We start from the raw sequence: 27,441 nt of genomic DNA, 5'->3' as shown, positions 1-27,441 counted from the left end.
GTGCTGACCGCTGCCCCTCCCCGCTCGGCGCCGCCTCCCGCAGCCGGGGAGGGGCCGGGGCGGAGCGAGAGAGCGGGGCAGTGCCGGGGCGGAGCGGGCGCGGGCAGAGCGCTGCGCGGGGCCGGCGGCTAAGGTCCACGGCGGGAACGGCGTCGCTGCGGCTGCCCACGACCCGATCCCCGGCCGGCCGCCCCTCAGATCCACCTTCGTGGCGCGGCGGAAAGCGCGCGGATCCCCGAGGGAGCGAGTCCCAGCGCGCGGCGGCTCGGCTGCTTCCCTCCGTGGGAGGTCGGGCTCCCGGCTCTCCGGACCCGCCTGGCGTCCTCGTCTCCGGCGGGGCGGGCCGGCTGCGGCGCCCGGGACATGGCTTCGGCGGGCAGCGGCATGGAGGAGGTGCGCGTGTCGGTGCTGACCCCGCTGAAGCTGGTCGGGCTGGTGTGCATCTTCCTGGCACTGTGTCTGGACCTGGGGGCCGTGCTGAGCCCGGCCTGGGTCACGGCCGACCACCAGTACTACCTGTCCCTGTGGGAGTCCTGCCGGAAACCCGCCAGCTTGGACATCTGGCACTGCGAGTCCACACTCAGCAGCGGTGAGGGCCCGGCGCGCCGCGACCCCTGCCTCCCGCCCCGGACCGCCCCGCGCCCCGCTGCCTGGACAGCTACCGCCTCTACCCGCCTCTCCTTCTGTGTCCCCCACCCTAGTCCGCCCCCTCCATCCTGGCCCTTCGCGGATCCTCGGGCTCCAGGCAACTCCCTGATCTCCACCCCTCACCTCTCCCCAATCCCGGTCGCCAAACCCAGTGCAATGTCCCACGCCCTCTCCTCCCGTGGCCATTCCTCGGGCTCTGGAGTAACACGTATGCTATTTTTTGGTAATTGTTATCATTTAAGGGGAGAACCATGTGGCTGTGTTGAAAATGCAACGCCTTCCACACCCGCGTTAAAAAAGACACAAGCAAAAGCGCCCCAACTCCCACCAGGATGCTGTGGGTTCTCTCTGCCTTCCCCATTCTCTCTCAAGGAGGAATTTCCCTGAGTTTACCTCTGAGTGCCCCCGTTTCTGCCTGTTCTACTCCACTTTACCTGGGTTTTCCCGTGAGTTTCGGTTTGGATTTTAGTTCCTTAAATTTTTGAGGGATGTGAAGAGTTGGGAGAGGGACAGGCTTTAATTTCCTTGCCTTTTTTGGTGACACCGTCCTTGGTTGAGAGTTGCTCTTCTTTCTTTCCCACTCCAAATGCCTCTTCAGTCCTCCAGATCTTTCTTGCTCTTCTGCATGAGGTACTCACAGATGACTGGAAAGTTGTGGCTTATTCAGCCAGCACTGGAAGCAGCAAAGGGATGGGGTGGAGGACGGAGAATTAGGTAGTCACGGAGGGCCTTTACCGCTTTACTCTCTCCTTGAGCCCCGGTTGCCTTCCCCTGCCCTCCCAATGTTACGCCCTTAGCAGAAATCTGACAACTTCCGATTTCTTGCTGCAAACCCCTATTCCTCGCTAATCTTGATTCTTCAGCTGCTGGTGTCAGTGCAGAGAAAGGGGAATAAAAGGCAGAGGACCAGGCTGTGATTTTACACACGTACACGCGCACCCCTGAGAAACTCATTAAATTCCTTCGTGACAGTTTCCTGTCTTCTCTGGGACTATTTATAAAGCTTTACTGGAAACGTGTCAAGTTCCAGGCAAGTTGAAATAGGACAAAGAGCCACAAAAATCAGATTTGCTTTTGTCTTTGGTTTCTTGTTATAAGAGAAATTAGTGCACTTGGTTTAGTTTCTTCCATAAATTTGTCTGTTTACAAAAGGCTTTTTCTTTGATATTACCTCAAAATTTCCATTGAAGGAGTTCGTCTTTGTTGCTTAATTTACTGTGGAGGGGACTGGTTGGCAGCGGGAGGTCAACATTTAGGTCTTTTAATTCTTTCAGGGTTGGTTGTTTACAACTGAAGATAAAATAAATCGGTAAAATGCCTTTCTTCAGTAACCAGGGGATCCAAATAAACTTTGGAGAAAATATGCTTTCTTTCCCCTCTCCAATAGAAATGGAAATTTATGTAGGAATGCCAGCTCCAGCACGTCTCCTTAGCAACGTAAATCTTTTGCCCCTTTCTCTCTGTCTCCTGAAATAATAGCCCCCTGATTGCATAAAGACTTTTTAGATAGGTAGGAGAATCAAGCTTCAACTCCCATTTTCTTTTCAGGCCCGTATCCTTTTCTCTCGGCCAGGAATGTGGGGAATGGGGAGAAGCCAGCTCGAGTTTGTGGCGCGTCTGCAGCGTTTGCTAATCTTTCCTTCATTGCCTCCATACCCATTTATCTCTGCTTTTTTCCTCTCTAAGCAAGGAAATAGGGAGACACAAGCTTAATGCAAATATAGTTGTAATAGGACTCTGCAAGGTAAAAATCGGAGGCTGGTACAGCTTCTGATTTTTTCTTCTAAACCCGTTATTCTACCCTCTTGCTGAAACTCATACTGCAGCATTTATTTCTTGTTGCGTTCCTGAAAATAAAATAGTTTTCATCCTAGAAAAAGTATACTTCAGAAGCAAATTGGGCTGGTGGAAATGGTTTTGTTGGAGGCTATCTGGAACAAGTTATTGACTTTCTTTATGTAGTAGCAGTTCGTTTTTCCTCCCCAAGGTGGTGGTGGACGGGGAGGATGCAGGAGGAAAGGAAACAAAATGTGGAAAATCGCTCATCTCCCCACTTTACAAAGTCTATTTTCTTACAGTGTTCGGTGACTTGAAGCTTCTGTGCACCAGTATTCTGAAACAAGGGGGAAGCTTGAAGTGAAAGGAGCAATGTTTTCCTTGCCCGTTCCAAAGGGCAGGCAGCTTTTCTCAGTCTGTTTGCTGTGTTGAATAGCAGAAAGCAGGGAGGGAAATGTCTTCTCTGAAGATTTTAAGAGATCCACTTCATTGTCTCTCGAAATGAATTACCTCAGGAGGAACCACCAAGGACAGTTTTACTGAAGGCCCTTTACCAGCATCTTCAGGGTTTAATTAAAAACCTTTGTCTTAATTAGAATTGAAACTGCCGTGAAGAGGCAAGCTTGTAAATACAGAAGGGAAATTTCAGGAATGTTTCTACCGATGACAATATGTCCTACTTAGGCCCAGTTCCTACGGAAACTTTCCCCTCAGCCATTATTTTTAAAGCCGCATTTTAATTTTGGTACCAAATGTGCATCGTTTGCCGCTTATAACCTGTTTTATGGTTTTAAGCAAAAGCAGAACCATTCCTTTTGTGTCCTGGTGTATTGTAGGTTGCGTCAGCACTTCTAGTACGAACCAGTAATCCGGGTGTCAGTCAACTGTAATGCTTTTCTCCGGTGTCCCAATTCAGTGTATGGGGGACTATCCAGGCATTCATCTTTAATGATGAATGTAAATTTCCCAAAAAGACAAATGAGAAAATGGCTAATAGACTGTCATTCGCGGTGGAAACAGGAAAAAAATAAATAAATTAAGTATGCTTGTTAGGAAGTTTAGAATAGGTAGTACTCACATGGCTGCTGGCCACAGAATTTCTAAGGATGATTTTGGCAGCCTTTTAATACATCTTAAATATTATTTTTAAATGATAGTAATGTTTTAGACTTTTGCTTAGTCGCATTTAGTTTTTATAACTTTTTTCCTAGAATATAATTATAGGGTTTCACAGCCATAGCAATTATAAGAGAATCCTTAGTACAAATAGGATTACTCAAGTGTATACAGAAAGCTGACACCCTAAACTTGACTTCAAACGTACTGTATAACCTCTAGGGTAATTTTATGCTTCTTCTTTAAAATTTATAAATACGTAGCTATTTCATATAAATCAGATTGCTTTTTTGACGTCTGTGTTATTTACTGACTAAGCAAAATGTAAGGGTGTGCAGATGGCCAAATGAACACAATTTACTGAGTAATTTTGGGATATAACAAGTGGCATTTATCCATCTTTCCACCCACAAAATACTTGATTAAATAGTTGGTTCCTTTTTCAAGGAATATTAACATTAGCACACTCTCCTAAAAATAGCTGCATTTGTAACGAGTCACTGGCAGTTTTGAAATGGCAGTGCGCTGTAGGCTAATAACAGGTGAATATTATTATTTTCAGTTGACAAGGGGTTCTTTTAAGAGTGCTTTGTATGTAGCTCATTTTTTTAAAACTGTGATATAAAAGTCCACTTTAAAAGACATTATAAGAAAACCTGTCTTGGGTGGTAGTTTAAGATAAACGGAACTGCCTAAACACCTGCAAATCTTAGAAAATCTTAGATACAGTGATTCTGAGTTCAGATGTGTATCATCTGTGCATATTTTGAATCCATATCTTAATTGGGAAATGTAATTTCATTGGAAAACTTTGCAATGTGATTTACTCCAGGGAAAGTTCAGCTTGTTGCTTGAAATGAGTTGATATTGACGCATGTTTACAAATAGCTCAGCAAGCCTGGAGGTCACAACAGTTATACTCTATTCTGGCTTCCTAAAAAAGAACAGAAGTAGAACAAATGGAATTTTATTTAACCTATACAGCGTAGACTGGTGGAAAATTATTCAAAGAGCAGCACTTAGCACCAAAACTTTCTTGATTAATAATTCAGAGAAAACCCAGTATAACATTTCAAGATCTTGATGATGATTTCCTTTTAAGGTCTCCTAAGACTCTGAAGTTCCCCAGATTGACTTTTACAAAGGACATTTTAATTTGTGGGCAGATATAATTCTTCTTTTGTTCACATTTGTAGAATGATTGTAATCTCCAGGGAGCCATTTAGATCAATCTTTGTCAGCTAACGGATTTGATGAGTATGTGAGAAGCCTGGCCTTTCATAAAACCTTTCAAAACAAAACCAAAACAAACAAAAGCATATCTCAAGCAATAGATTTTGCCCGCTGTCAGGAATAAATTTGAAGAATCACTTTCAGGTTTCTGTTTAATACTAAGCCCACTTAGTGAGACTGCAAAGTACTACTGGATATATTAGTGAAAAGGATTTTAGGTGCTCCAAAATTAGTCCCTGGATTATATTACCTAAATATCACAGTAAACTTCTTTATGAACTCTGATAAATTATAACATAATCCTCTAGGAGGGCAGAGTAGTGTTGTGAAGAATATATGAGGCTTTGGATTCAAACTGCCCTGAACTTGACCACTTACCAATCATATGACCTCATACAGCTTACTGTCATCAGATGATTTGTCATGAAGATTAAATATGCAAACATACCTGCTCATTAGGGTTGCATTTCTTCCTTATATATTCAGAGAAGCAAACCCAAAGTGATAATTTTTTTCAATAATTGAGGACTTTTTCCTCCTTAAGTGGTAAACTTTTTTTGCATTGAATGATGAAGTGTGTTGTTAGTCTCAAATTTAAATTTTGATATGTACTTCCCAGCATTTAACAGTGCTCTTGGTAAATCATGATCACAAAATTATTGTCTAATAGCTACCTTTTATTCAGTACTATTCCAGGCCAGACATCTCTATTATTCCCAGTGCTGAATAAACTTGCAGTTTAGCTAATGTTATCTCCATATATTATTGAGGAGACCAGGTATTTTTGTAAGTTTACCAAGTTCTCAATCAGTGGTAGGGACAGGTTTTTTCCAAGAGTGTTCCAGTTATTAATGCTGGAAAACAAACCACCCCCAAAGTTAGTGGTGTCAAATGACAGTTATTTTTTTATGCTCATGACTTTTGTGGGTCAGGAATTCAGATAGGGCATAATGAGGATGGCTTGTCTCTGCTCCAGGATGTCTGGAGCTGGAGCTGAGGGTGATTTGAATGGCTGGAAAGTAGAACATCTGGAGCTGCAGGATCTTCTTCCAAATGGTTTCACGAGGTTTGACTTATTGTTGGGAATGGCTGGGAGGCTGGACTCAGCTGGGACTGGCCTTTCTAGCATGGTGGTCTCAGCATAGTTGGACTTCTTTTCTTACAGGATGAGTAGTTTTGCTGAGAGCAAGGGTTCAAAGATAACCAGTCTCTGTCTGAACCAGCCTGGGAAATCACAGAGGAGCCATATGTATAGTCCAGATTCCAGGGGAGGAGAACTGGGCTCTACTTCTTGATGGAGCAGTGGCAAGGTCACATTGTAGAAGAGCATGTAGGATAGGAAATGCTCTTGGGCCACATTTGCAAGTATAGTCTGACACTGGAGTCTAGCCAGAAATCTGCATTCTTTCTTCATTGCCTCTGAAGAACCAAGACAACTACATAGCTTCTTTCTTTAAGAACTTTGAATCAATTGTATAAATAACATTTGGCTGGGGCGAAAACTGCCCTCAACGAACACATGGCTTTAATGATTAATCGCTTGTATGGGGTTACTCTAGATTTGGAATCAAATGAGCTCAAAAACTTAACCTGTCTACAAATAGAGAAAATTTTTCTCTCTATATATTCAACCTTAGGTCATTTTTGGATTATAGTCTCAAATGATCAAGGATCAAACTGATTAAGAATCTGAACTCTTAATTTGCTACTTCATGTTTCATGATAAAATTTTAGCCTTTCTTAGAAGGTTTTGTATGAGTCTGACGAGATGGTTTGTACATGAACACTAAAATGTAACACTTCCATACAGGAGCCAAGTTTTGTAGTGCTAGAAAGGTATGAGAATTGCAGGGATGTTTTTTGTTTGCTTGTTTTTTCATTATTTTAGTAACATGATTCTTCTCTTGATAATTGCCTATATGTTGAATCACAGAATCACAGCACATTTGGAGTAGAAAAGATTTTAAAAAATAATCCTGCCTGATAAATTTATTGCATGGACAAGAAAAATAAGGCAAGACAGAATATTAAAGACTCAATAGAGAGATTGTACTTAGCCATAGTATTTTTGCAGGGTGGGTTTTCAGAATTTCCAGTAATATTGCAGATAACTATCTCTTGGTATTTGAAGGATTGTTGAATACTATCATGTATGAAATTTTGGATGAAGAAGTTAAGGACCACACGTGAAACAGCTGTCTACTTTTTAGAAGATTATTTATCATCCAAGATTTGATTTCCCATAGAATTTAAAGAGTCTTCAAATAGACTCATTTATGTTGATAAGTCCATTAAGTTTTAGATATTTATTATCATCAAACTGTACATTGTTACCATGGCTAGTCCTTAAAAATCAACAAAAACTTCTTTTTCTTTAAGTTTCTCTATGATAGGGTTCTTTAAAACAACTGTTTGATTTTAAGTTGAAAAACACTTCCAAAAGTCTGTGGAAGCCAGCCATGTAAGTTTCTTAAATTGATTAGATGCATATAAATTTCACTGGATCAACTTATTACTGCATTCTGGCTTTATTTTTTTTTTAAAAAGATACATTTATTTACCAAGAGACTGATTTTTCCTATCAACTTATTACTGCATTCTGGGGGACTTCCCTGATGACACAGTGGTTAAGAATCCGCCTGCCTATGCGGGGGACACAGGTTCGCTCCCTGGTCCAGGAAGATCCCACATGCTGAGGAGCAACTAAGCCCGTGCACCACAATTACTGAGCCTGCGTGCCACAACTACTGAAGCCCATGCACCCTAGAGCCCACATGCCACAACTACTGAGCCCGTGTGCTGCAACTACTGAAGCCTGCACGCCTAGAGCCTGTGCTCCACAACAAGAGAAGCCACCACAATGAGAAGCCCTCACACTGCAATGAAGAGTAGCCCCCGCTCGCTGCAACTAGAGAAAGCCCACACGCAGCAATGGATTCCCAACACAGCCAAAAAATAAATAAAGATTAAAACAAAAACAAAAAAAACTTATTATTGCGTTCTGGCTTTTTTTTTTTAAAGATACACTTATTTATCATGAGACAGATTTTTCCTTAAGCAGAATTTCATCCTCACATGTCAAAGGCATGGACAGTTAAATCTTACCGGTCTTTTCAAAGTATTGGATTGGGCTTCCCTGGTGGCGCAGTGGTTGAGGGTCCGCCTGCCGATGCGGGGGACGCGGGTTCGTGCCCCGGTCTGGGAGGATCCCACGTGCCGCGGAGCGGCTTGGCCCATGAGCCATGGCCGTTGAGCCTGCGTGTCCGGAGCCTGTGCTCCGCGGCGGGAGAGGCCACAACAGTGAGAGGCCCACATACCGCAAAAAAAAAAAAAAAAAAAAAAAAAAAAGTATTGGATCATCTCCCTTGAAAATTAGACAAGGACACCTTCCTTACCCTTTTTTGCTCCTATATTTGTTTGGGATTTGGAGACATTAGTAGACCATCAATTTTCTGTTCTATTGTAGTCTTGCCTTTGGCACCAAAGACTCCCATTAATAAAACAAAACAAACAATAACCCCTACAAAAATGAAGCATCCATAGTTTCCAGAAAACCAGGAAAAATATATCTAGATCATTTTTATCTCTACCAGCTTATTAACTGTTGTGAGATTTAAAATGATAGTTTTAATGAGCCATGTTTCAAGATAAGGTCACAAATATTGTCTTTTCAAAATATATGCGTATTAGGCAAAAAGATGTTAAAAAAATAGAAGTTGGGACTCCGAGTCACATATTCTCTATGCATGAAAAGGCACATCCACAAAAGGACTCAAATTTCCATCAGAAGGAGTTTTATTTCTGTCATGTTTTATGGTCCTGAAACCAAATGTTCATCATAATGCATAGTGCTTTGTGAAGGCAACCTGGAGTCTTTTCCTAGCACTAGTAGGTGACTTAAAGAGAGATAGAAATGTCCCGGGAGGCCCTTTTCTATCTTCTCATATGTATCCAAGTAGTTAACTTCACTGAAACATATTCATTGATTTCCTAGCAGGGAGTAAGCATTGTCCAGGTACAAAGTCAGCTAGTCATTCTGGTGGTGAGAGCAAGGTGATGAATGAAAGTTTCTTTTAAACAAATTAATGAAATAATACAAATGTATGAAGTACTATAAAGGAGGAAATAAATATAAATTCACCTTCTGCAGGGGGGTAGAAGAAGGGCTCTCATCTAAAGAAGCTTGCTAACAGGGAACTGGTAGGGGCACTAGCTTGCCAAATTTATCCCTCCATATTTACTGGGGGGTGTTTTAATACTGATCGTGGGTGACTGGCTGGCTGCCTTCCATCTGCTCTTTGATTATTATTAGCTACGCTAAACCCATCACAAAAGCTTTTTAGTTGCTTAGAGGCTGGTCACCCACTCCTAGTCTTGGCATGGGTTTTCTTCTCGTTTTTCCAAATAACCAAGTTTTCCAAATTGTAACCTTCTTAGGTTTTTTCCAAAGAGTGGAGAAGGAACAATGTTTGATGTAACAAACACATCACAAGTTTATATATGTACTATGATTAGGAATTACTATTAAGAAATACCAGTACCCATTAGATAATACTAGTTACCATCAAATGCTAACGAAATCTTTAATATAATACTTGGTAAGAAACAGCAGCCATTAGCAGTGATGGTGTCTTTCTTTTTTGTCTAAATACTGAAACATACTTTAATAGCAGGGCTTTGGCTAAGCAGTGTATACAATGGTTTTATTTGGGAAAAACCCCACTATGTTATGGTGTTTAGATGATAAATTACATTTCCACCAAATTTCTGTGATAGAATTCTGTGAAGCAGGTAAAGTGCCCCTTTATTTGTAAAGAAAAAAGTATGTGTGTTCTTCAAACATCAACACAAAACAACTCAAAAGTCTTGAACGAAATTGTCATGGATTGAAAATTAATAACCTGTTTGGCACTCTTGGACCACCAGAATTTTCCAAAATTTTGGTAAAATTGACCTGCACTTTGGTCATTAAAATTGTTGCATTATGTATTTGGATGGTTACCTGGGGTAATTTATGTGCTTAAAATCGGGTTGGCGCTGTATTTCTGACACATTTTTTATCCATAAATGGGCCTAAAGAGTGAGACTTAAATCATATTGTTGCCAACTTAACATGGGTTTTAAAGTAGGTGCTTCTCTGACATTCCACTTGACTTTGTGCAGCTCGGTGCACACAGTGTCTATACTGTTTGTCATTTTATGAAAGACGTAGTTGTTTGCCATAAATATTTGTTTGCATGTGAATGTTAGTTTTGATATTAGTTGTTTGAAAAAAGAGATGGTCATTTTAATTACTGAAGTTAGAATCCGGATTCTTCTTTTGGCTGCCTTTGTTTGTGTCTGTATCCCATGGAACAGTGGAAAATTAACGCAATGCTGACGGATTTAGGTCAGGATGCAACTTAGCCAAGAAAACAAAGTTTAAACTCACTCACAAATGGTTCCGATTTTCCACTTCATCTGCCACATGCAGAGTAACTTTAAGGAGAACCTTGTGGATGGCTTGTGAGATAGCGTCAAGATGACAGAAAAGATTACTCTTCTAGGTTGAGTAGTGAATGATTTTGATTGCAGTTATGGATATCATTTTGGTGAATATTCTTTTGGAGAATTCAAAGGTAAAAATATAAGTGCCTGTCTGGCACATTTCAGTGTGATTATAAAAGTTATTAAAATCAATATTTTACTTTCTGATGAGAATTATAGGAATAGTGAGAATTGTGCATTAAAATATTAGAATACACTCGGGGAAGTACCACCCACTCCTGCTGTGGGAGTTGAATTTATAAGGTTAAAAATGTGTTTCTTGGGCTTCCCTGGTGGCGCAGTGGTTGAGAGTCCGCCTGCCGATTCAGGGGACACGGGTTCGTGCCCCAGTCCGGGAGGATCCCACATGCTGCGGAGCGGCTAGGCCCGTGAGCCATGGCCGCTGAGCCTGTGCGTCCGGAGCCTGTGCTCCGCAACGGAAGAGGCTGCAACAGTGAGAGGCCCGCGTACGGAAAAAAAAAAAAAAAAAAAATGTTTCTTCATTGCTTTTTTATCATATCTAATTTCCTAGAAGAAGTGACAATTGTGTGCTCAAGGATTTACATACAGTAGAACTAATCTCAGTGTATAAACAAAACCTGCAGAGGTAAATAAATTAGCCAGTGTCTGATGAGTTAAAGGTTTTGAAATGAGACGGGTGGAGGAAAGCTTTAGGCACTGGTGTGGTACACTGACCTTGGCTCAAAAGTGTGGAAAATGTATCATCCTTTAGATTTTGCTTTTCCTGAAAATCGGAAGTAAATTTTGACCGTGAATTCCCCAAGGGAATGTGAATTCTCCAATTTGGCAGTTATAATGTGGCCCATAGAATTTTCATAATACAGTAGCAATTTCAGGCCAGTCTCATGTATTAGATTGTAAAGTAAGTCAGCACAATTCTGCAGAATACTAAAGCATTTATAGACATTGGAAACTCTGGCACCCGCTAATAAAAATACTTAGAAAGAGGATTTGAATTTAGTTCCTGAGTTGCACATTAATGTTGGACTTGATGTTTTGACGTATGGACTGCCCAATTTTTTTTTTTTTTTGCAGTACGTGGGCCTCTCACTGTTGTGGCCTCTCCCGTTGCGGAGCACAGGCTCTGGACATGAAGGCTCAGCAGCCACGGCTCACAGGCCCAGCCACTCCGCGGCATGTGGGATCTTCCCGGACTGGGGCACGAACCCGTGTCCCCTGCATCGGCAGGCGGACTCTCAACCACTGCGCCACCAGGGAAGCCCTGGACTGCCCAATTTTTGTTCTGTAGCTGCGGGGGAAAGTATAACATTGTGTGTTTGTCTTTTATCTATCTATATTTATTTATTTTAATTATTTTTTTCCTTTTTTCTTTTATCTTTTTTCTGTTAGAGAAAGCTGTCGTAGGGAAGCACATACTTATCTTTAGCCTTGGCTTTTGTAGGTGCAGTTCCAATACATCTGGTTTGTCACTGTGTCAGTTTTGTCAAAATACTCTTAAGTGGAACCTGACATATACTATGCCAGCCTCATTTCAGGTTTCATTTCCGGATCCAAAACATCCCTCCCAGCCCATTTGAGACCTAACCAGTTTATGGACCAAGGTTGTACATTATTTCCTCCAAACCTATTATCACTTGTTCTCTCAGGTCTTAGAAACCAAACTCAGATTTCAAATCAGGTGGCCCAACATTGAACAATGAGCAATTTTAATTGTGCAGAGCACTGCAATGTATAAAACAGAACCATGGCCACTGATGTTCTGCAGAGCTGGTTTACGTTCACTGCTCCACTACAGTATCAGTATATCATTTATAGAAATGTATAAAACTAATGCCGAGTAATAAATCTCTAAGGACTCTTAACACTTCATCAGATTAAATACTGTGAGGGCTATAAAATTGGGGGACTAAGATTGATATAGAAATTAACCAATTATGAGAACTTAAAATAGATGATTTTTTTGAAGAAATGGAGCTGAAAATTGAGAATTTTATGACATTTTGTTTTGCAAACACTGAATATGGGATAGCAAGTATTTGTGGCATGCAAACCTTCTAATGGAAAAAAACAATTCATGTATAGTTTTCCAGTCATTTATTATAGTATTAATGTAAAATTGCCCGAATCCTGTAGTATATAACAAAATATTTTATATGTATATATTCTTGTTAAATCTACATTTGGTAGATAAGTAAATACATGTCTTTGTAAACATGAATCCCAGCCTATTATTTTAATGGCCATTAGTAGGTATCTATAAAAGTATTTTTGACTTGTTTTATTCCCCATCTCCTAGTCTTGTTCAGTAAGAAAGAGGAAAATGGTATCAGACCTATCTGCATAGTCCCTGACTTTAACTCATCTGTGAGGCAGGTCCTAATATTTGGACAGTGGATTCTGTTGCACTGTTCTCAGCTCCAATATGCCTAGTGCTGAACCTTGAAAACTACCCTGAGCCTCCTTGACTATGGTAGCCATTTCAAACTGCTTTTTCAGCTTACTGACTGATGTTCAACTGGTCAGCGAGTTAAAGCTTTGGTCCTGGGCAACCTGCCCAAGTGAATCATTCCAAATGGGTATAATGACAGCAATCCCCAAACTTGGCACCGTCCACCAGAGATATAGCCTCAATACTTCAGTCTAAGCCCCAGCTTCTGGCCAGGACAGTGGCAGACATATGTGGCCCAATTCTAGTCTCTTGGAAAATAAAATGGCTTTTCTGTTTGAGCAGGCATAGCTATGGTTGTGGACCAGAGGGAAGGGTAGCAATATCATAACTGTGGAGATGCTGGTGATTGGTGCTCCTTTTTGACTTTATGTCTAAAGTAACTTTCTCATTAGCCACAGCCTCAATACTTAAAATTAAATATAGGACATATAGAAGAAAATCAGAACTGGTTGTATTCATCTGCTTTTTAGAACTATTTCCTTTGCTACAAGAGGTTCCCCTCCTAATTAGGTTCTAGTCCCTTTTAATACTTGTTATTCTCCTGTAGCTTCTATTGCATTTTATTGGCTTTTGGTATGAAATAAAGTATTACTATTTTAAGGAAATTCAACATGTGAAATTATGATTTTTTTGCAGTTTCCTATTGTTATGCTGGATATGCATCACTTTGCACTCCTGTATTACTCGTTAATCAAACTGACTTCATTATGAAATTATTATTGTCTGAGAGGCCTTTACCTAAAAGAAAGTTCAACATTTTAAAATGGTACATGAGGACTTCCTTGTGGGGCGCAGTAGTTAAGAATCCCCCTGCCAATGCAGGGGACATGGGTTTGATCCCTGGTCTGGGAAGATCCCACACGCCGCGGAGCAACTAAGCCCGTGTGCCACAACTACTGAGCCTGTGCTCTAGAGCCCGCGAGCCACAACTACTGAGCCCGTGTGCCACAACTACTGAAGCCCATGTGCCTAGAGCCCATGCTCCGCAACAAGAGAAGCCACTGCAATGAGAAGCCTGCGCACTGCAATGAAGAGTAGCCCCTGCTCACAGCAACGAAGACCCAACGCAGCCAAAAATAAATAAATACATAAATTTTTAAAAAACACATTCTATCAGTCAATCAATCAATAGATAGACAGATGATAGACAGATAGATAGTACATGAGGTATAGACCAGGGGTTAGCAAACTATTGCCTGACAGCCCACCACTTGTTTTTGTAGATAAAGTTTTATTGGGACACAACCATGCTCCTTTTATTTACATACTGCCTAGGGCTGTTTTCACACAACACGGCAGACTTGAGTAGTTGCAACAGAGACCATGACCCACAAAGCCGAAAATATTTAATATCTGGCCCTTTAGAGGGAAAGTTTGCCAATTTTTTTCTTAGTCTTGTTCTTTACAAAATGCAAATAAATACATATATTTTAGCTATTCTTTGAGGATATTTAAAGTAGAGAAAATTGATCAAAATTCCTGTTTTATTTTGGATTGAAAAGTAGAAATAGTCAAATGTATGGCATTTTATGCCTTTTGGGCTATGTGAAAGAGCTTATTGGAAAAAAGCAATCTATTGTGTTTTTATTTTTAAGATATTTTTAAAGTGAGTGAATAAGTTGTATCTTGATTTAAACAAAATTGATACTTTCAAAATTCTTATTTATTTAAAATAAATTGGAGTAAGTTGCTAAAAGCAATAATCATTTTATGAAAGTAATACTCCAACAAGAAAATGTTCAGCATTGGCTCTTAAAGCCTCCAGGAATTTGATTGATGTCTGGATGGATTGATTTTATTATTTTTTTTTTTGTACCTCAAACATTTAGATATAATGAAAATTTGATTTATTATTCAGGAATTTCAACTTATAACTTTTCAGAAGGATTTTTATTATGTTAAAGTGCAATAAAATTGTGCTATACATAAACTTTTTCAAAAAAATTTAGAGACTTCCAAATGTAAGGATTGTTCTTTTGTTTTTTTAATTCAAAGCTACATGCTTTTATGGAACAACAACCAAAAAAACCCCATAGCATGGCTATCCTTTTAAACTCTAGTTGAAAGTCAGATATACTTTTGTTTGAAGTTATATTGCTTTGTTACAAATAGATGGCATAAAAAAATGCTCTCCACTTTCTTGTGATTCATCTTTATATTTTAAGGAGTATGGATTTGTTCTGTTTTCTCCCTTATTTGTTTGTTTCTTGAATGCTGTGCGAGTTCTAGTTCAGTGCCAGCTGTATTTCCGGAATTTATTAGGAGGAGAGGATGTGGAAGAGGATGCTTGAGGCAGGGTTATACAAGTGTAAATAAAAGAAGAAAATCTTAGGGCATTGTAGGTTCCTCTACTTGTCCCTTATCCTGCAGTGGTAAAGAGTGAACTTTGGGAGCTTTCTGGAGGGATAATTTCAGAGTGCAGCATCAAAATATCATGAGTTCCTGACTTTGGATAGACTGCATTGCAATTTAACCATGGGTTAAAGTCTATTTTTATTTCTTGCACATACATTAAAGTGAGGACCAGAAGAGGCAGCCTGGGACTTCCAAACAAAACCCACGAAAGAATGTTCTCCACAGTATCATTTTCTGTGATGCTTCCTAAGCTGGATAGTGCTTTTATATATTTACTTTACTTCTTAGAGAACATTCTACTCTTATAAAATGGAAAATGGGCCAGTTTTGTGTCATACTCTTTCTAAATATTTATTTTATAAGAAATAACAAATACATTTCAGCAAGGTTTCAGTTTCATTCAGGGCATGGGAGACTCAAAGTATCTGTACAGAGGCCTGCACGTAGTAAGTGGTCAGTATATGCTTACTGTTAACGCGTGTGAATGAAGAAAGGAGCCAAGGAGCCACTTAGAGTCCATTCTGGCACCCTGGGAATACTTACTTTCAGAAATCACCCCGATGGTGGTAAATACAACAGTAAGATTAGAATGAAAGGAAAGAGAAGAGGAAAAAACAAACAACAAATCTTCCTGATGCTAATTTGCTGGGGGAGTTGTTTTAGTTGGGGGGGGAGGGAGAGAAAGGCAATTAAAAAGTTGGGGGCTTCCCTGGTGGCTCAGTGGTTGAGAGTCTGCCTGCCAATGCAGGGGACACGGGTTCGTGCCCCGGTCCGAGAGGATTCCACACGCCGCGGAGCGGCTGGGTCCGTGAGCCATGGCCATTGGGCCTGCGCGTCCGGAGCCTGTGCTCCGCAACGGGAGAGGCCACAGCACTGAGAGGCCCGCGTACCGCAAAAAAAAAAAAAAAAAAAAAGTTGGGGTTTTTGTGTGTGCGTGTGCAAAGGAAGGCTTTCTAAGAAAGCACAGCAATAAAAAAAGACAAAGTATGTACTACAGCCACATGCAACAACGTGGTTGAATATCAGAGACATAAAAGCCAGACAAAATAAATGCAGACTTAAAAGCCAGACATCAAAGAATTGATACCATTTATATAAAGTTTAAGAAAAGGCAAATCTAATACATAAGTAATGTTGGTTCGTAGCCTGGGTAGGAGGGTGATTATTGACTGGGGAGGGGCACGAGGGAACTTTCTGGGTGATAGAAATGTTCTCTATCTTAATCTGGGCGGTGGTTACATGGGTGTGTAAATATACATGAAATTCATCAAGTTCTCTACTTTCTATACTTATGATTTGTGAACTTTATAGCTCAATAGAAAATTAAATAATAATAATAATGACAATAGGTTGTGCAGGGGGCACCAATTTAGCATGAATACTTAATAGAGTCCGTGGAAGAAAAGCATGGCAAACCTGTGGTCTAAAAACTGTGCTTAGCGAAGATTTCAAGGTGGGTCTGGAAGGATAAGTGAGATTTGGGTACATGGAAAAAAAAGATTAAAAAAAAAAAACCCAACTGTGTTTAGCTTAATGTAGGAGACTTTTCTGAATAAGGACATTTGTAGTAATTTTTGTTGCAAAACATCTCAAATCCCGAAGGACGCTTGGTATGCAGTAAAATCACGTCTATTTAGCTGCAGCAAGGTGACTGCTGCTGAGCATAGTGTACTGCTTGAAAAAAGCAACGCCTTTCTTTTTTCTTTCCAGATTGGCAGATTGCTACTCTGGCTTTACTCTTGGGCGGTGCTGCCATCATTCTCATTGCATTCCTGGTGGGTTTGATTTCCATCTGCGTGGGATCTCGAAGGCGCTTCTACAGACCTGTTGCTGTCATGCTTTTTGCAGCAGGTAAATATATTCATTACTTTCAAACCAGTATTAAAGTTTCATGAACCTTTCTACCATCCTCCCTTCTCATGCAGAAACAGTAATGTGGTTGCTGTATTACCTACAGATCAAGAGGCATTTGTTATATTTTAAGGTAAATTGGCTACAGGTTTATCATAGTATCAGTTTTCAGTGTGTTAAGCATTTCACAGAGCACAGTGGCAATTTCTAAACTTCGAACTAAAACACGAATAAATGATGGCTCTTGACAAGGGCTGTTGCCTTAGGAATTGCAGCAGATGTGATTACCAACGGTCTTTCTTCACATCCAGTATTTTTTTCCTCCTTTTACTGCCCCCTTGGTGATCTTAAGGCAAAATTGTTTTTTTCTGACATAAAACTGAAAAAAAATTCCAATATGTGTACCCTTAAAGGTATAAATCTGTTTTGAAATAAACATGGTTATACTGAAAAATCATAATGTTGAACATGACCCGTCAGACAATTCAATTGTATGAGTTCAATGGCATATTCATTAATTTAGCAACCTATCTTTCTATGAAGCACAGCTTGGATTAAAATATCAACCCAGGTAAAATGGAAGTTTTACTAAAAGTCAGGGAGCTATTTAGAAAAGGGGCTTATAAGACTAAAAGCCCAGTACATTATTTGATATGAGTTTAAATTTCATTCGTAAGGATCTCCTTAAATATTCTTATAAATGACGGAAACTGAAATATTCTTGTTGGTGCCTTCAATTTACCCTGTCAGTCATATCTGATTTGAAGACTGCAAAATAAGCCCCTGTGACTGTCAACAATGGAGACACTGACAGAACCATCTAGCCTGTTAGATGGATTTTTTAAAAGCTGTTTAAAGATGGGAATAGATGAAATTTCTCAGGATTTGAAGGGTCATTTGGTCTAAAAATATAAAATCAGAAGTGTTCTGCTGCCCCCTGCTGTTTGTGTTCATCTTCTTATACCCATGAAGACTGGTCAGAATGCAAGGGTCATAAAAACAACGGTCCACAGGGCTTAAAGATTGTAGAAATAGATCTAATTAAAATCTCTTAAGTGATGTGCTCAAGATCACATAGTAGTTACTGGTGGACCTGGGGCTGGGAGGCTACTGAATCCTAAACGGGTGGTTCATTCACTACTGAATCCCTCATTCATTCATTCACTCTTTATTGGGTACCTATTATGGACTGGACATTGTATTGAGACACCTATAAAACTGGCTAAATAGCATGACAGATACTTTCTAATAGAGTAGAAAACACTATTACAAAAAATATTTTGAAGTCTTAGGCAGTGACCACGATATCATTATATTGTTGATCTCGTGTAGTAAAGGTCTCTATTGTGAATCATTTAGTATAACATGAAGATTCTCCTAAAGATTCCATCATTCTCCAGTTTATTTCTCAGTTCATGGACTTGCCACGGCTCTTTTCCTATTTTTACAATGAAATAACTTAGATATTTTAATTATAGTATAAGTTTATCTTTGCAGCTAGGATTTATTAACATAGTGATTAGAGTCAATTATAATAGAATTTCTTGATAAATTGTTCTGAAATGATTTACAGTTCTTTAAAACTGGAATTATGTTTTGAATAATTTTTAGAATACTCATATTTCTGATTTATGAAGATATAGAGACAGTCTAGACATTCTCTTATAAATATCCAGTATTATTGTGCTACCTAGTTACTATCCCAGTTAGCCTTTAACTTACTCTATAATGGCATATGCAGGATCTATAAAGAAATCTGTTGTTTAAAGCACCTATTATAAACATTCTTACAGAAATAACTGGAAGTTCCAGTTTTTTCTTAAAAAGTTCTATAGTTTTTCCCAAGTATGGCAAAATTTGTGAAAATGTGAAAATAAGCACTGGTTGTAACAGAAAACATATTGTAAATGAGTATAAGTTAAAGGTAATGGATTTGGTCAAAAAAGATTTTGATTTAACTCTCGCTGCCACAAATATTAGTAAATTATAAAATAACGAGACGAATCCCTAAAGCAACATTCATACAGTATTATTCTACCTGCCGAGACCGAAAATGAGCATTATACTGCTACATTTTAAAACTGTACATGTGCTGAGATTTAATTTTACTCATTCTCTTTTGAGACTGCTTATGGAAGCTTTTTTTGAAATAACCATTAGTTTAGCGTTCACTTTGCATATAAGCAAGGTAAAACTTACTGGTTATTTGAAACATGTCATGAAAAAGTTTCTCTCCCATCTGCAAAAGCCATTAAAGAGTTGCCTGTAGCTGACTTCTGGAAAAGATATTTATTAAACATAATAATCCATTTATGATTTGGGTGTAAGATTAACAAAGTTGGAAAATCTGCCTACTTGAAACAATGCTAGCTAAAAATCATGGTTGTTTATCTTGCTTGCTTCTTAGGAAACATACTTAGTCTAGTGGTTGGCTTGTCTCACCAGTTTAGTGATTCTTTGTAAATGCGTATTTGGGACTATTTTCCCTTTTTACTCATCCTGGTCTGCTTGAAAATGGTCTGTATTTCTCCGCTTTTTCTCACAATATTTTCTTCTCCAAATAATATTAAGCTTTATCTTGGTATTCACACACATAGGGAATGATACTTATCTCAACTAAGAAATATTCTTTTTTTTTGCTTCTGCTGAAACTTGCAGTACATAAAATCAAAACAGACATAGCACTACCACTTGGAAACATCTCTACGCAGAACTACATCATTAATTCAGTACCATATGCAGTGCCTGGTACTCTGGGGCACTCAGTAAATAGCTGAATGAATGATGGAAAGAAGACTGAGGAATGTGGCTTATAATCTGATAGGGAAAAACAGGCATGAAAACAACTAGCTAACTGTAATTTGGTTTTTCTTAAACCATTTCTCTGTTGGCAATTTATGAAGCAGCAAGTTCCCTGTGACCACAAATCTAAGACCAAAACAGCTCAAAAAAGTAACAGTTGTAAAGATTATTTTTTATATATCCATATTTTCATTCATTTATTTAACAAATATATGTTGGGTGCGTATAGTATGCAACTACACTATCTTGGTGTTAGATAGTATACTCTTAAAGGGTTTTTACTAAAAGCTGATGATTAAGTCTTATAAACACAGCCAAAGAAATTTTAAAGGTTTTCTTGTCTTTTCTTTTTCTCTGAGGTCCTTGATTTAGGGTGGGTTTGCTACCTGCTTGAATAATTGCTAGAAGATCTAAGAGCTAGCCATCGCTGCAACCCATCTAAAACATTGTCCTATGTTCCACAACTCTTCTACCTTCGGTCCCACAAATTTAGACTTCAGAATAAGATGTTATCTATAATGATACTGTTGATGATAATAATAATTAACTGAGCACCTACCATGTGTCATACTGCTAGACCTGTAGCACACTGCTATCTCTGCTATAACAGTCTTAAGATTAGGTATTTATTTTCCTCATATTATCAGTGAAGAAGCAGCCTCAGAAAGGTTAAGTAATTGTCTGGTGTTGTCCCGCTAGTAAGTTGCAGAGCCAGGGTTTCAATTCAGGGCAGCTATCTAATTTGAGAGCCCAAGTGAGGTTTCACCAGTTATCTGTACTTGGGTACATATAACACATAGAAAAATAAAAGCCGAATCAGCCTTGAATTTTTTTTTTTTTTTTTTGCGGTACGCGGTCCTCTCACTGTTGTGGCCTCTCCCATTGTGGAGCACAGGCTCCGGACGCGCAGGCTCAGCGGCCATGGCTCATGGACCGGGGCACGAACCTGTGTCCCCTGCATCGGCAGGCGGACTCCCAACCACTACGCCACCAGGGAAGCCCCAGCCTTGAATTTTTAATTCAGCTGCCAACTGTGTACTACAGTTGGAGTCCATCCTGTAACTCCAGTTACTCCATCTCTTGGGAGCAACACCAGAAGGATGGCAGCAACTCAAGGTGTCATAAAGACCATAAACTGATCAGTACAGCATGACTGAAACATAGCACATCATGAAAACTGTGCACATATCCAGTACGGTTGACTATAGCATGTTTTTTATTGTGTAACTGACAATGACAGATAATGCATGAGGAGATTCTGACACCTGACATCTAGTTCTCACTAAAGACTTGGTGAAATTAGAGGGGTTGCCTTTTTCTGGGTCCTTTTCTTTTATTGTATGGTTTTGCAGATCTTTTTAAGCCCCACTGGGACTTAGGATGATTGTTTCCTTTTTTCCCCCATGGCCTTTAAGACAAGTTGCAGAAAAATCTGAGTCTTTCATAATTCAGATTTTAAATGACAGAATCCCCACTAATTGTATTATTGAGGATGTTCCTTTCTGTTATATCTGCAGAAAGCCTCCTCTAAATGATTGTTTATGCAGAATGGGGATATTTTGGGAGGGGGTCCTGCACCTGCTTTCCATCTCTGATTAGAGGATTGTGTATTGCAGCCCTCCTCTCCATCCTGTCAGGCACAAGGATATGGCTGGAGGTATTTCAAGTCTAGATTTTGACAGAAAAATCAGTGTCCAGCTTATATTTCAAACTAAAAAGGAGTTCTATTCACAGATCTTTATCCATATCAAACTACCCTTTGGTTAGAACAGTTTACAGTATCACCATCAAGAATTCATTTCATATGTACTGCTTACTTTTATGTAGTTATAGATTAAATTAAAAAAGAGAGAAATTGATAGCTTCATGTTAACCTTTCATGGGCAAATGCTGTTTATTCTACAAATATTGTTTCCTTTATGTGAATTTGATATTTAGGGGACTTGGCTGGATAGTCCTATCAATTCTGTCTTTAAATTATCTTCTAAGTCTGTAGCTTCTTTTTATACACCACCATTACTGAGTTAGTTGAGGATATAACTCTTCCTCAAGTGGAACATCTCAGTTCCCAAATTTGAACTTCCCCCTAATTTATTTTTCTGTGGTAACGTCTGAGTTAAACCGTCTATGTGACTCCTTCCTTTCCCTTTCCTGGAATCCAGTTACTCAGTTTTTCTTTTATAGTCGTTACTTTCCCTGACCTTTCCCACTGATGTTACCTTAGTCATCACTGTGCACAGGTATCCATGCACTGACTAACCTCCTAGGGGCCTGTCCTCCTCCAGTCTCCTCCCTTTTAGGCTGTCTTGCATACAAACACATGAGATGTAGTTCTGAAATACAAATCTGGTCTTGTCACTTGTTCCTTTGGTTTCCTCAGAGGCAGAATCTGAAGCAAGGAATCAAGTGCAAGTACTTAATCTGGGAGGTAAAAGAAGGGATATGGAAAGAAAGTGAGACAGGGAAGAGAAGGCAGCCAATAAAGAGCACATTATCAAACCAGTAGTCACTGTAAGCACCTGGAGCTTAATCTTCCTGGAAAAATTTTGGAAACCAGTGCAGAACACACCCCTCAGAGTTACCTCACTGGAAGGACTAGGGAATTGGAGTATTTATAAACCAAATGCTGATAGTCATTGGTAAGGTCTGTTGGTGATGATGGGGAAACAGCAATGGTAATTTCCCAGAACACTGTACCTGCCTCGGAGTCAGGCAAAGTAGCTCTTGTGGCCAGAGGAAAAGTCAGGCAAAGAAGTGCAGGTGCTGACAATCGAAAGTCAGGCTGACATATACTGGAATTATGAGGATTAGAGTATATGGATAGGGTACCAACAGCATCTAAAACTCAAATAACCTCTGAAACGTCTCCCTATAGAAACCAGTCTGTATTTTTATGACATGCTAATAAGTCTTTTATAGTCTAAACCAAACATCTCCATGTGACTGTGCCCTTCATTCTACCCATGTGAATTTTCTATGGGCACAGCCTCTTATATCTCTAAGCTTTATGGAAACGGCTTCTTCTTCCTAGAAGTCTTTTCATGTTTCTCTTCTGACCGAGTACTGTCCATCCTTCAAGAACCAGTTCAAATAGTGCTTCATCTCTGAAGCCCTCCCTTCTTTCAGCAGGCAGAAGTGGTACTTGGAATATCATTAGAGCTCAATAAACATGATGAATGGATTATAAGTGAACATGCCTCTACTACTACTGTTGAACACATTTGTTTGTATCTGTGTGTCTGTCTCCACGATAGAGTGTGAAATATCAAAGGGCAAGGGCCGTGTCCTATCTGTCTTACCTCTTTCACCTAGAATGCAGTGGGCATCCAATAAATGTTTGTTGAAATATTGAAATATCCCCATGTTAGAAAATATTGACTATTTGAATATTGAATATTTTGAATATTTCAATATTGAAAACATTGAAAAATATCCCCTTAAAGAAAACTAGAAATAACACAAGAACCTCTAAGTTCTTGTCATGTTTCTGTCTGCACAATTTCATGGCTGGTAGTTTTGTTGCCTCTTTTCCAAAAAGTAGGGAGGAGGAATAAAATGAACCTCAAATTCCCTTCAAATTCTAAAACGCTATACAACTTTACTTATGCCTCTGAGATAGAGCATAGAAAATACCACAGCCAATGCCTGTTATGTTTAATCGATTGGTGGTAAAGTAGAAACATAGTATGGTGTTATTTTCTTGAGTTCTGGACTCTAGGTGTGTTTGTTAGTTTCCTTTGCAGCATCTGTGAAAGGCAAGGAGACATTTTAACCTGCATCTATATATTATATTAAATGAAGAAAATTATTTACAAATGCAGGATTTTTTTCTCAATATTGCTATTACATGCATTTTTCTCAGTGATTCCAAAGAGAGTAAAATAATTCAGAAGCATAAAGCGTTTTAGGGTCATTTTCATCTGGCAAACAACACAATAAAGTTCCATCTCTAAGAAAGCCGCTCAAGAGAGAGAAGGAAGCCAGTGGAGCCTAATGGAGTTGTATTTCTACTTTTCCCACTAGAGGGAAACTATATCATTATATTATACCATGAAGACCAAATATTTGCTAAATAAAACACATTGAAATGAATATTAAAAGCAGGCCAGGTGAACACCTCACTCCAGGAACTGGCTGATTCACAAAAGAAGCAGTATAATCCTTTTAGAATATAATTCAGATCAGTTTTTACTTCTCTGCTCACATTCCTCTTGCAGTTGCTCATCACATTTAGAATGAAATCCAGACCCCTGACCATGGTTCACAAGGCCATTCCTGAATGAGCCTCTGGCTGTCTTTTCTATCTCATCTCATGCTGTTCCCTTCCTTGCTCTCTGTACCGCTGTACTGCATCCACAGCATCCTTACTGATGTTCCACTGTACCCAGTGTGCTCCTGCATCAGTTTTGCACTGCCTGTGCCCTCTACCCAAGATTGCTCACTTCCCACTATACTGACCTGCACCCCTCACTTCATTTAGGTCTGTGCTTTAATGACTCCTCCCCAGAGAGGCCTTCTTCAGCTCTCATCTAAAAGAGCAGCCTGCATCTCTCTGTCTTGTTTTCTTGCTTTCTTGTATTTTCACGTCTCTTAGCAATACCTGCCGTATTCTGTATTTATTTACTGATAATGGTGCGCCTAGCCATGAGGGTAGCAACTTGTGTTACCAGTGCCTTAAACTGTGTCACTTTAGAAACATTTAAGTATTTGTTGAATGAGTAAATGAATTTTACTGTTTCTAATTCACATTCATATTTCAATCATATCCTGGCAGGATCAGTCATGATTTGACTAGTGACCAGAGTATAGAAACCAAAGGAGAAAAATGTCTTTTTTTCTTTTTAACTTACTTAGTAACTTTGGAATTTTTTTTTCTGTAGTTCATGGTTGATAGTAATTGACTTCTTGTTAGTTTTAAGACATTTAAAACATGAAAGCACCCTTTCCATCACAAAGGCACAGAGCCAGCCAGTTTTTAAATTAATACACATTTAGCACTTACTGGCTGGAAATAGAAGTGTGGATTATATAATATGCTGTTAATTGTTCTAACAATGACTTAAAACTTTTTCTGAGATTTTTAAACTATAAACAAGGTGTGATTTCTGTTTTGAATGTTGAGAGATTTTCCTGTTATATGGACCTACTTATCCATCCACTGTCAGTAGTAATGTGGAAGTATGGTAGGCTAGTGCTGGCCCAGAGCAGTGTTGAGCTACATGGCAAAAATGTTTGGAATTCTTATATCTGCTTCCAGAAAGGTCATTTCACCCCTAGTCTGAGCGTTATCAAAAGTAATAATTTTGAGGAATCATGCCCCCTCATGAGTTTTCTGTAGTTCATCAGTCTTATGCCAGAGATAGATGACTGTTAATGTAGACTTTCTAGGAACATTAGTCATATTGGTATTAATGATATTTTACAGGTACTGAGAATAGATGAGAGTAGATTTTAAAGCACGAAATTCCAGTTTAATTAAACACACTATCCATCCTCTTGCTGTTTTCAAAAAATGTAATAAGCTGTATCATTTTTACTGTGTCAAAGTTTATTCTTGTCTCCTACACCTTAATTATTCACATTATTGTTGTTGCATTTTTGGAATTTATGGTATTTTTAAGATGAGTTAAATAATAATTATTTTAACCCAAAATTTACATTATATATCAGGGGTTGGTAAACTTTTTTTTATAAAAGGCCAGATAGTAAATACTTCTGGCTTTGTGGGCCACATGGTTTCTGTTGCAGCTACTCAACTGTGCCATGGTAGTGTGAACAGTACATAAATGAATGAGCCTGGCTGTGTTCCAGTATAACTTTTTTTCAAAAACAAAAAGCAGGCCAGATTTGGTAGTTTGCCAATCCCTGTCACATATTACTATATCTCAGATTTTTCAGGGTGAAGATTGTCTCTTGAGGGTGGAAGCCATCATATAGTAGAGAACAAGGCAGATGCATCTCATAAATTCTCATTAAATTGATTTAAATAAAATAGAAGGGAATTCCCTGGTGGTCCAGTGGTTAGGACTCTGCTTCCACTGCAGGGGGCATGGGTTCAATCCCTGGTTGGGGATCCCACAAAACGTGCGGCGTGGCCAAAAAAAAATAAAAAGAAATTATATAATAGTTGATCCAATAGAAAGTTATGATTTTGAATGGAAGACATCACCTCATATATAATCCAGTGTCTCCCATATAAAAATATCCACTGGATAAATACCGACTGCATTTTAGATATTTTTTTAAAAAGCACCTCCCCTTTCCTGATTAACTGGTTTCTTTTATTTTATTAAGTATCACTCATCACATTTCCCCTTTAGCCCTGCCTAAGAACTAAGATTTAACTAAGAAGTGAGAGCTAAGTTTTGTGCCCTATTGTGGTAGAAATCATTAACTTAGGTTTTCTAGTACGATTATCTCCCATGCCTTCATAGACTTAATTCTTTTTTGAAAGTAGGTGAGGAATAAATATATATTTATATCTGTTATATCTAATAAGGGTGTAAGTTGGTGTGGCTTCTTGACAAAGATGACTTTTGAACCTATTTTAAAAGATGAGAGGTATGGACTGGATGAAAAGAAAAGAATAAAAATAGTTTTTGATCAGAGTAAGGACATCAAGATAGGACTTGGAATATTGGGCTGAGTTAGATGATACTGAGAAGTGACAGCAACAAAAGCACATCTTGAATCACAGGTACACCAGTTTCATCAGTACAGATGAATTCAAAGTCCCCAATTTCTCAAGAGTATAAATAAATAACAAGGGTTTTTAGCTGCTATTTGGGGTCACTATTCTTGGGAAGCTATTTACAGGTGTTGTATAGTGAAACAGTTTAGCTAAACTAGTACTACTTGCCATAATAGTGATAATTATATATGTGTTTGTAAAGTGAGAACCATTACTTTGTATGCTCATATAAATTATATTACACTAATTATTTCATCAAATACTATTATAGTGATTTGCTAATTATTAATAGAGTATTCTTACTGTACTGTGAAATAGTGTTAAACAGAAAAAGTTGTCAATATTTTAAAGTGTACCATCTAGAATAAGCAATGCTTCAAATTTTTTGGCTTTTTTGTTTATTTGATTAGAGTGTAATTCTCATACATATGTATATTTGTATATCATTTTATTTCCTGTAAATAACATTTTCCTAATTTTGATTTGCTTTTTTTTTTAGTTGTTTTACAGGTTTGCAGCCTGGTCCTTTACCCAATCAAGTTCATTGAAACTGTGAGCTTGAAAATTTACCATGAGTTCAATTGGGGTTATGGCTTGGCCTGGGGTGCAACTATATTTTCGTTTGGGGGTGCCATCCTTTATTGCCTGAACCCTAAGAACTACGAAGACTACTACTAGAACCAATAGTCTCAAATTAAAAAAAAAAATCAACCATCCAACAAAAGGATTACATCTGCATCTTTTCTAACTCACTATTTTCTAAAACACTTGTGGAGCATCAAGCAGTTTGCTCAGTTGATTTAGTATCTTTTGCCTTTTGGCTGTCAACATCATAACCAGCTTTTACATCCATTTTAGGGACCTGCACAAATTAAGAGAGCTGATTAGACATAGGCAAATGCTGCAAACTTCCAATATGTTCATGTCATTTTCTTGACAAGCGAAGGGTCTATATGACAGCAACCATTGTGAGAAACTAGTTGGAATGAGAAATGCCTGAATCTCCTATTGC

The 27,441-nt window shown here is 38.9% G+C and overlaps 1 protein-coding gene across 1 annotated transcript; it reads left to right on the top strand.

The window, feature by feature from the left end:
- Positions 1-363: 363 nt before the first annotated feature.
- On the top strand, positions 364-27,107 carry TMEM47 (transmembrane protein 47; the record flags this gene model as incomplete). Its single annotated transcript, XM_079727403.1, has 3 exons — positions 364-589; positions 16,796-16,936; positions 26,929-27,107. The coding sequence occupies 3 exons, from the start codon at positions 364-366 to the stop codon at positions 27,105-27,107; spliced, it is 546 nt and encodes a 181-aa protein (XP_079583529.1).
- Positions 27,108-27,441: the final 334 nt, after the last annotated feature.

This window comes from Hyperoodon ampullatus, assembly GCF_949752795.1.
Source record: "Hyperoodon ampullatus genome assembly, chromosome: X".
Taxonomy (NCBI): Eukaryota; Metazoa; Chordata; class Mammalia; order Artiodactyla; family Ziphiidae; genus Hyperoodon; species Hyperoodon ampullatus.
The sequence above is the reverse complement of the archived record's forward strand: the minus strand, read 5'-3'. Positions and strand labels throughout refer to the sequence as shown.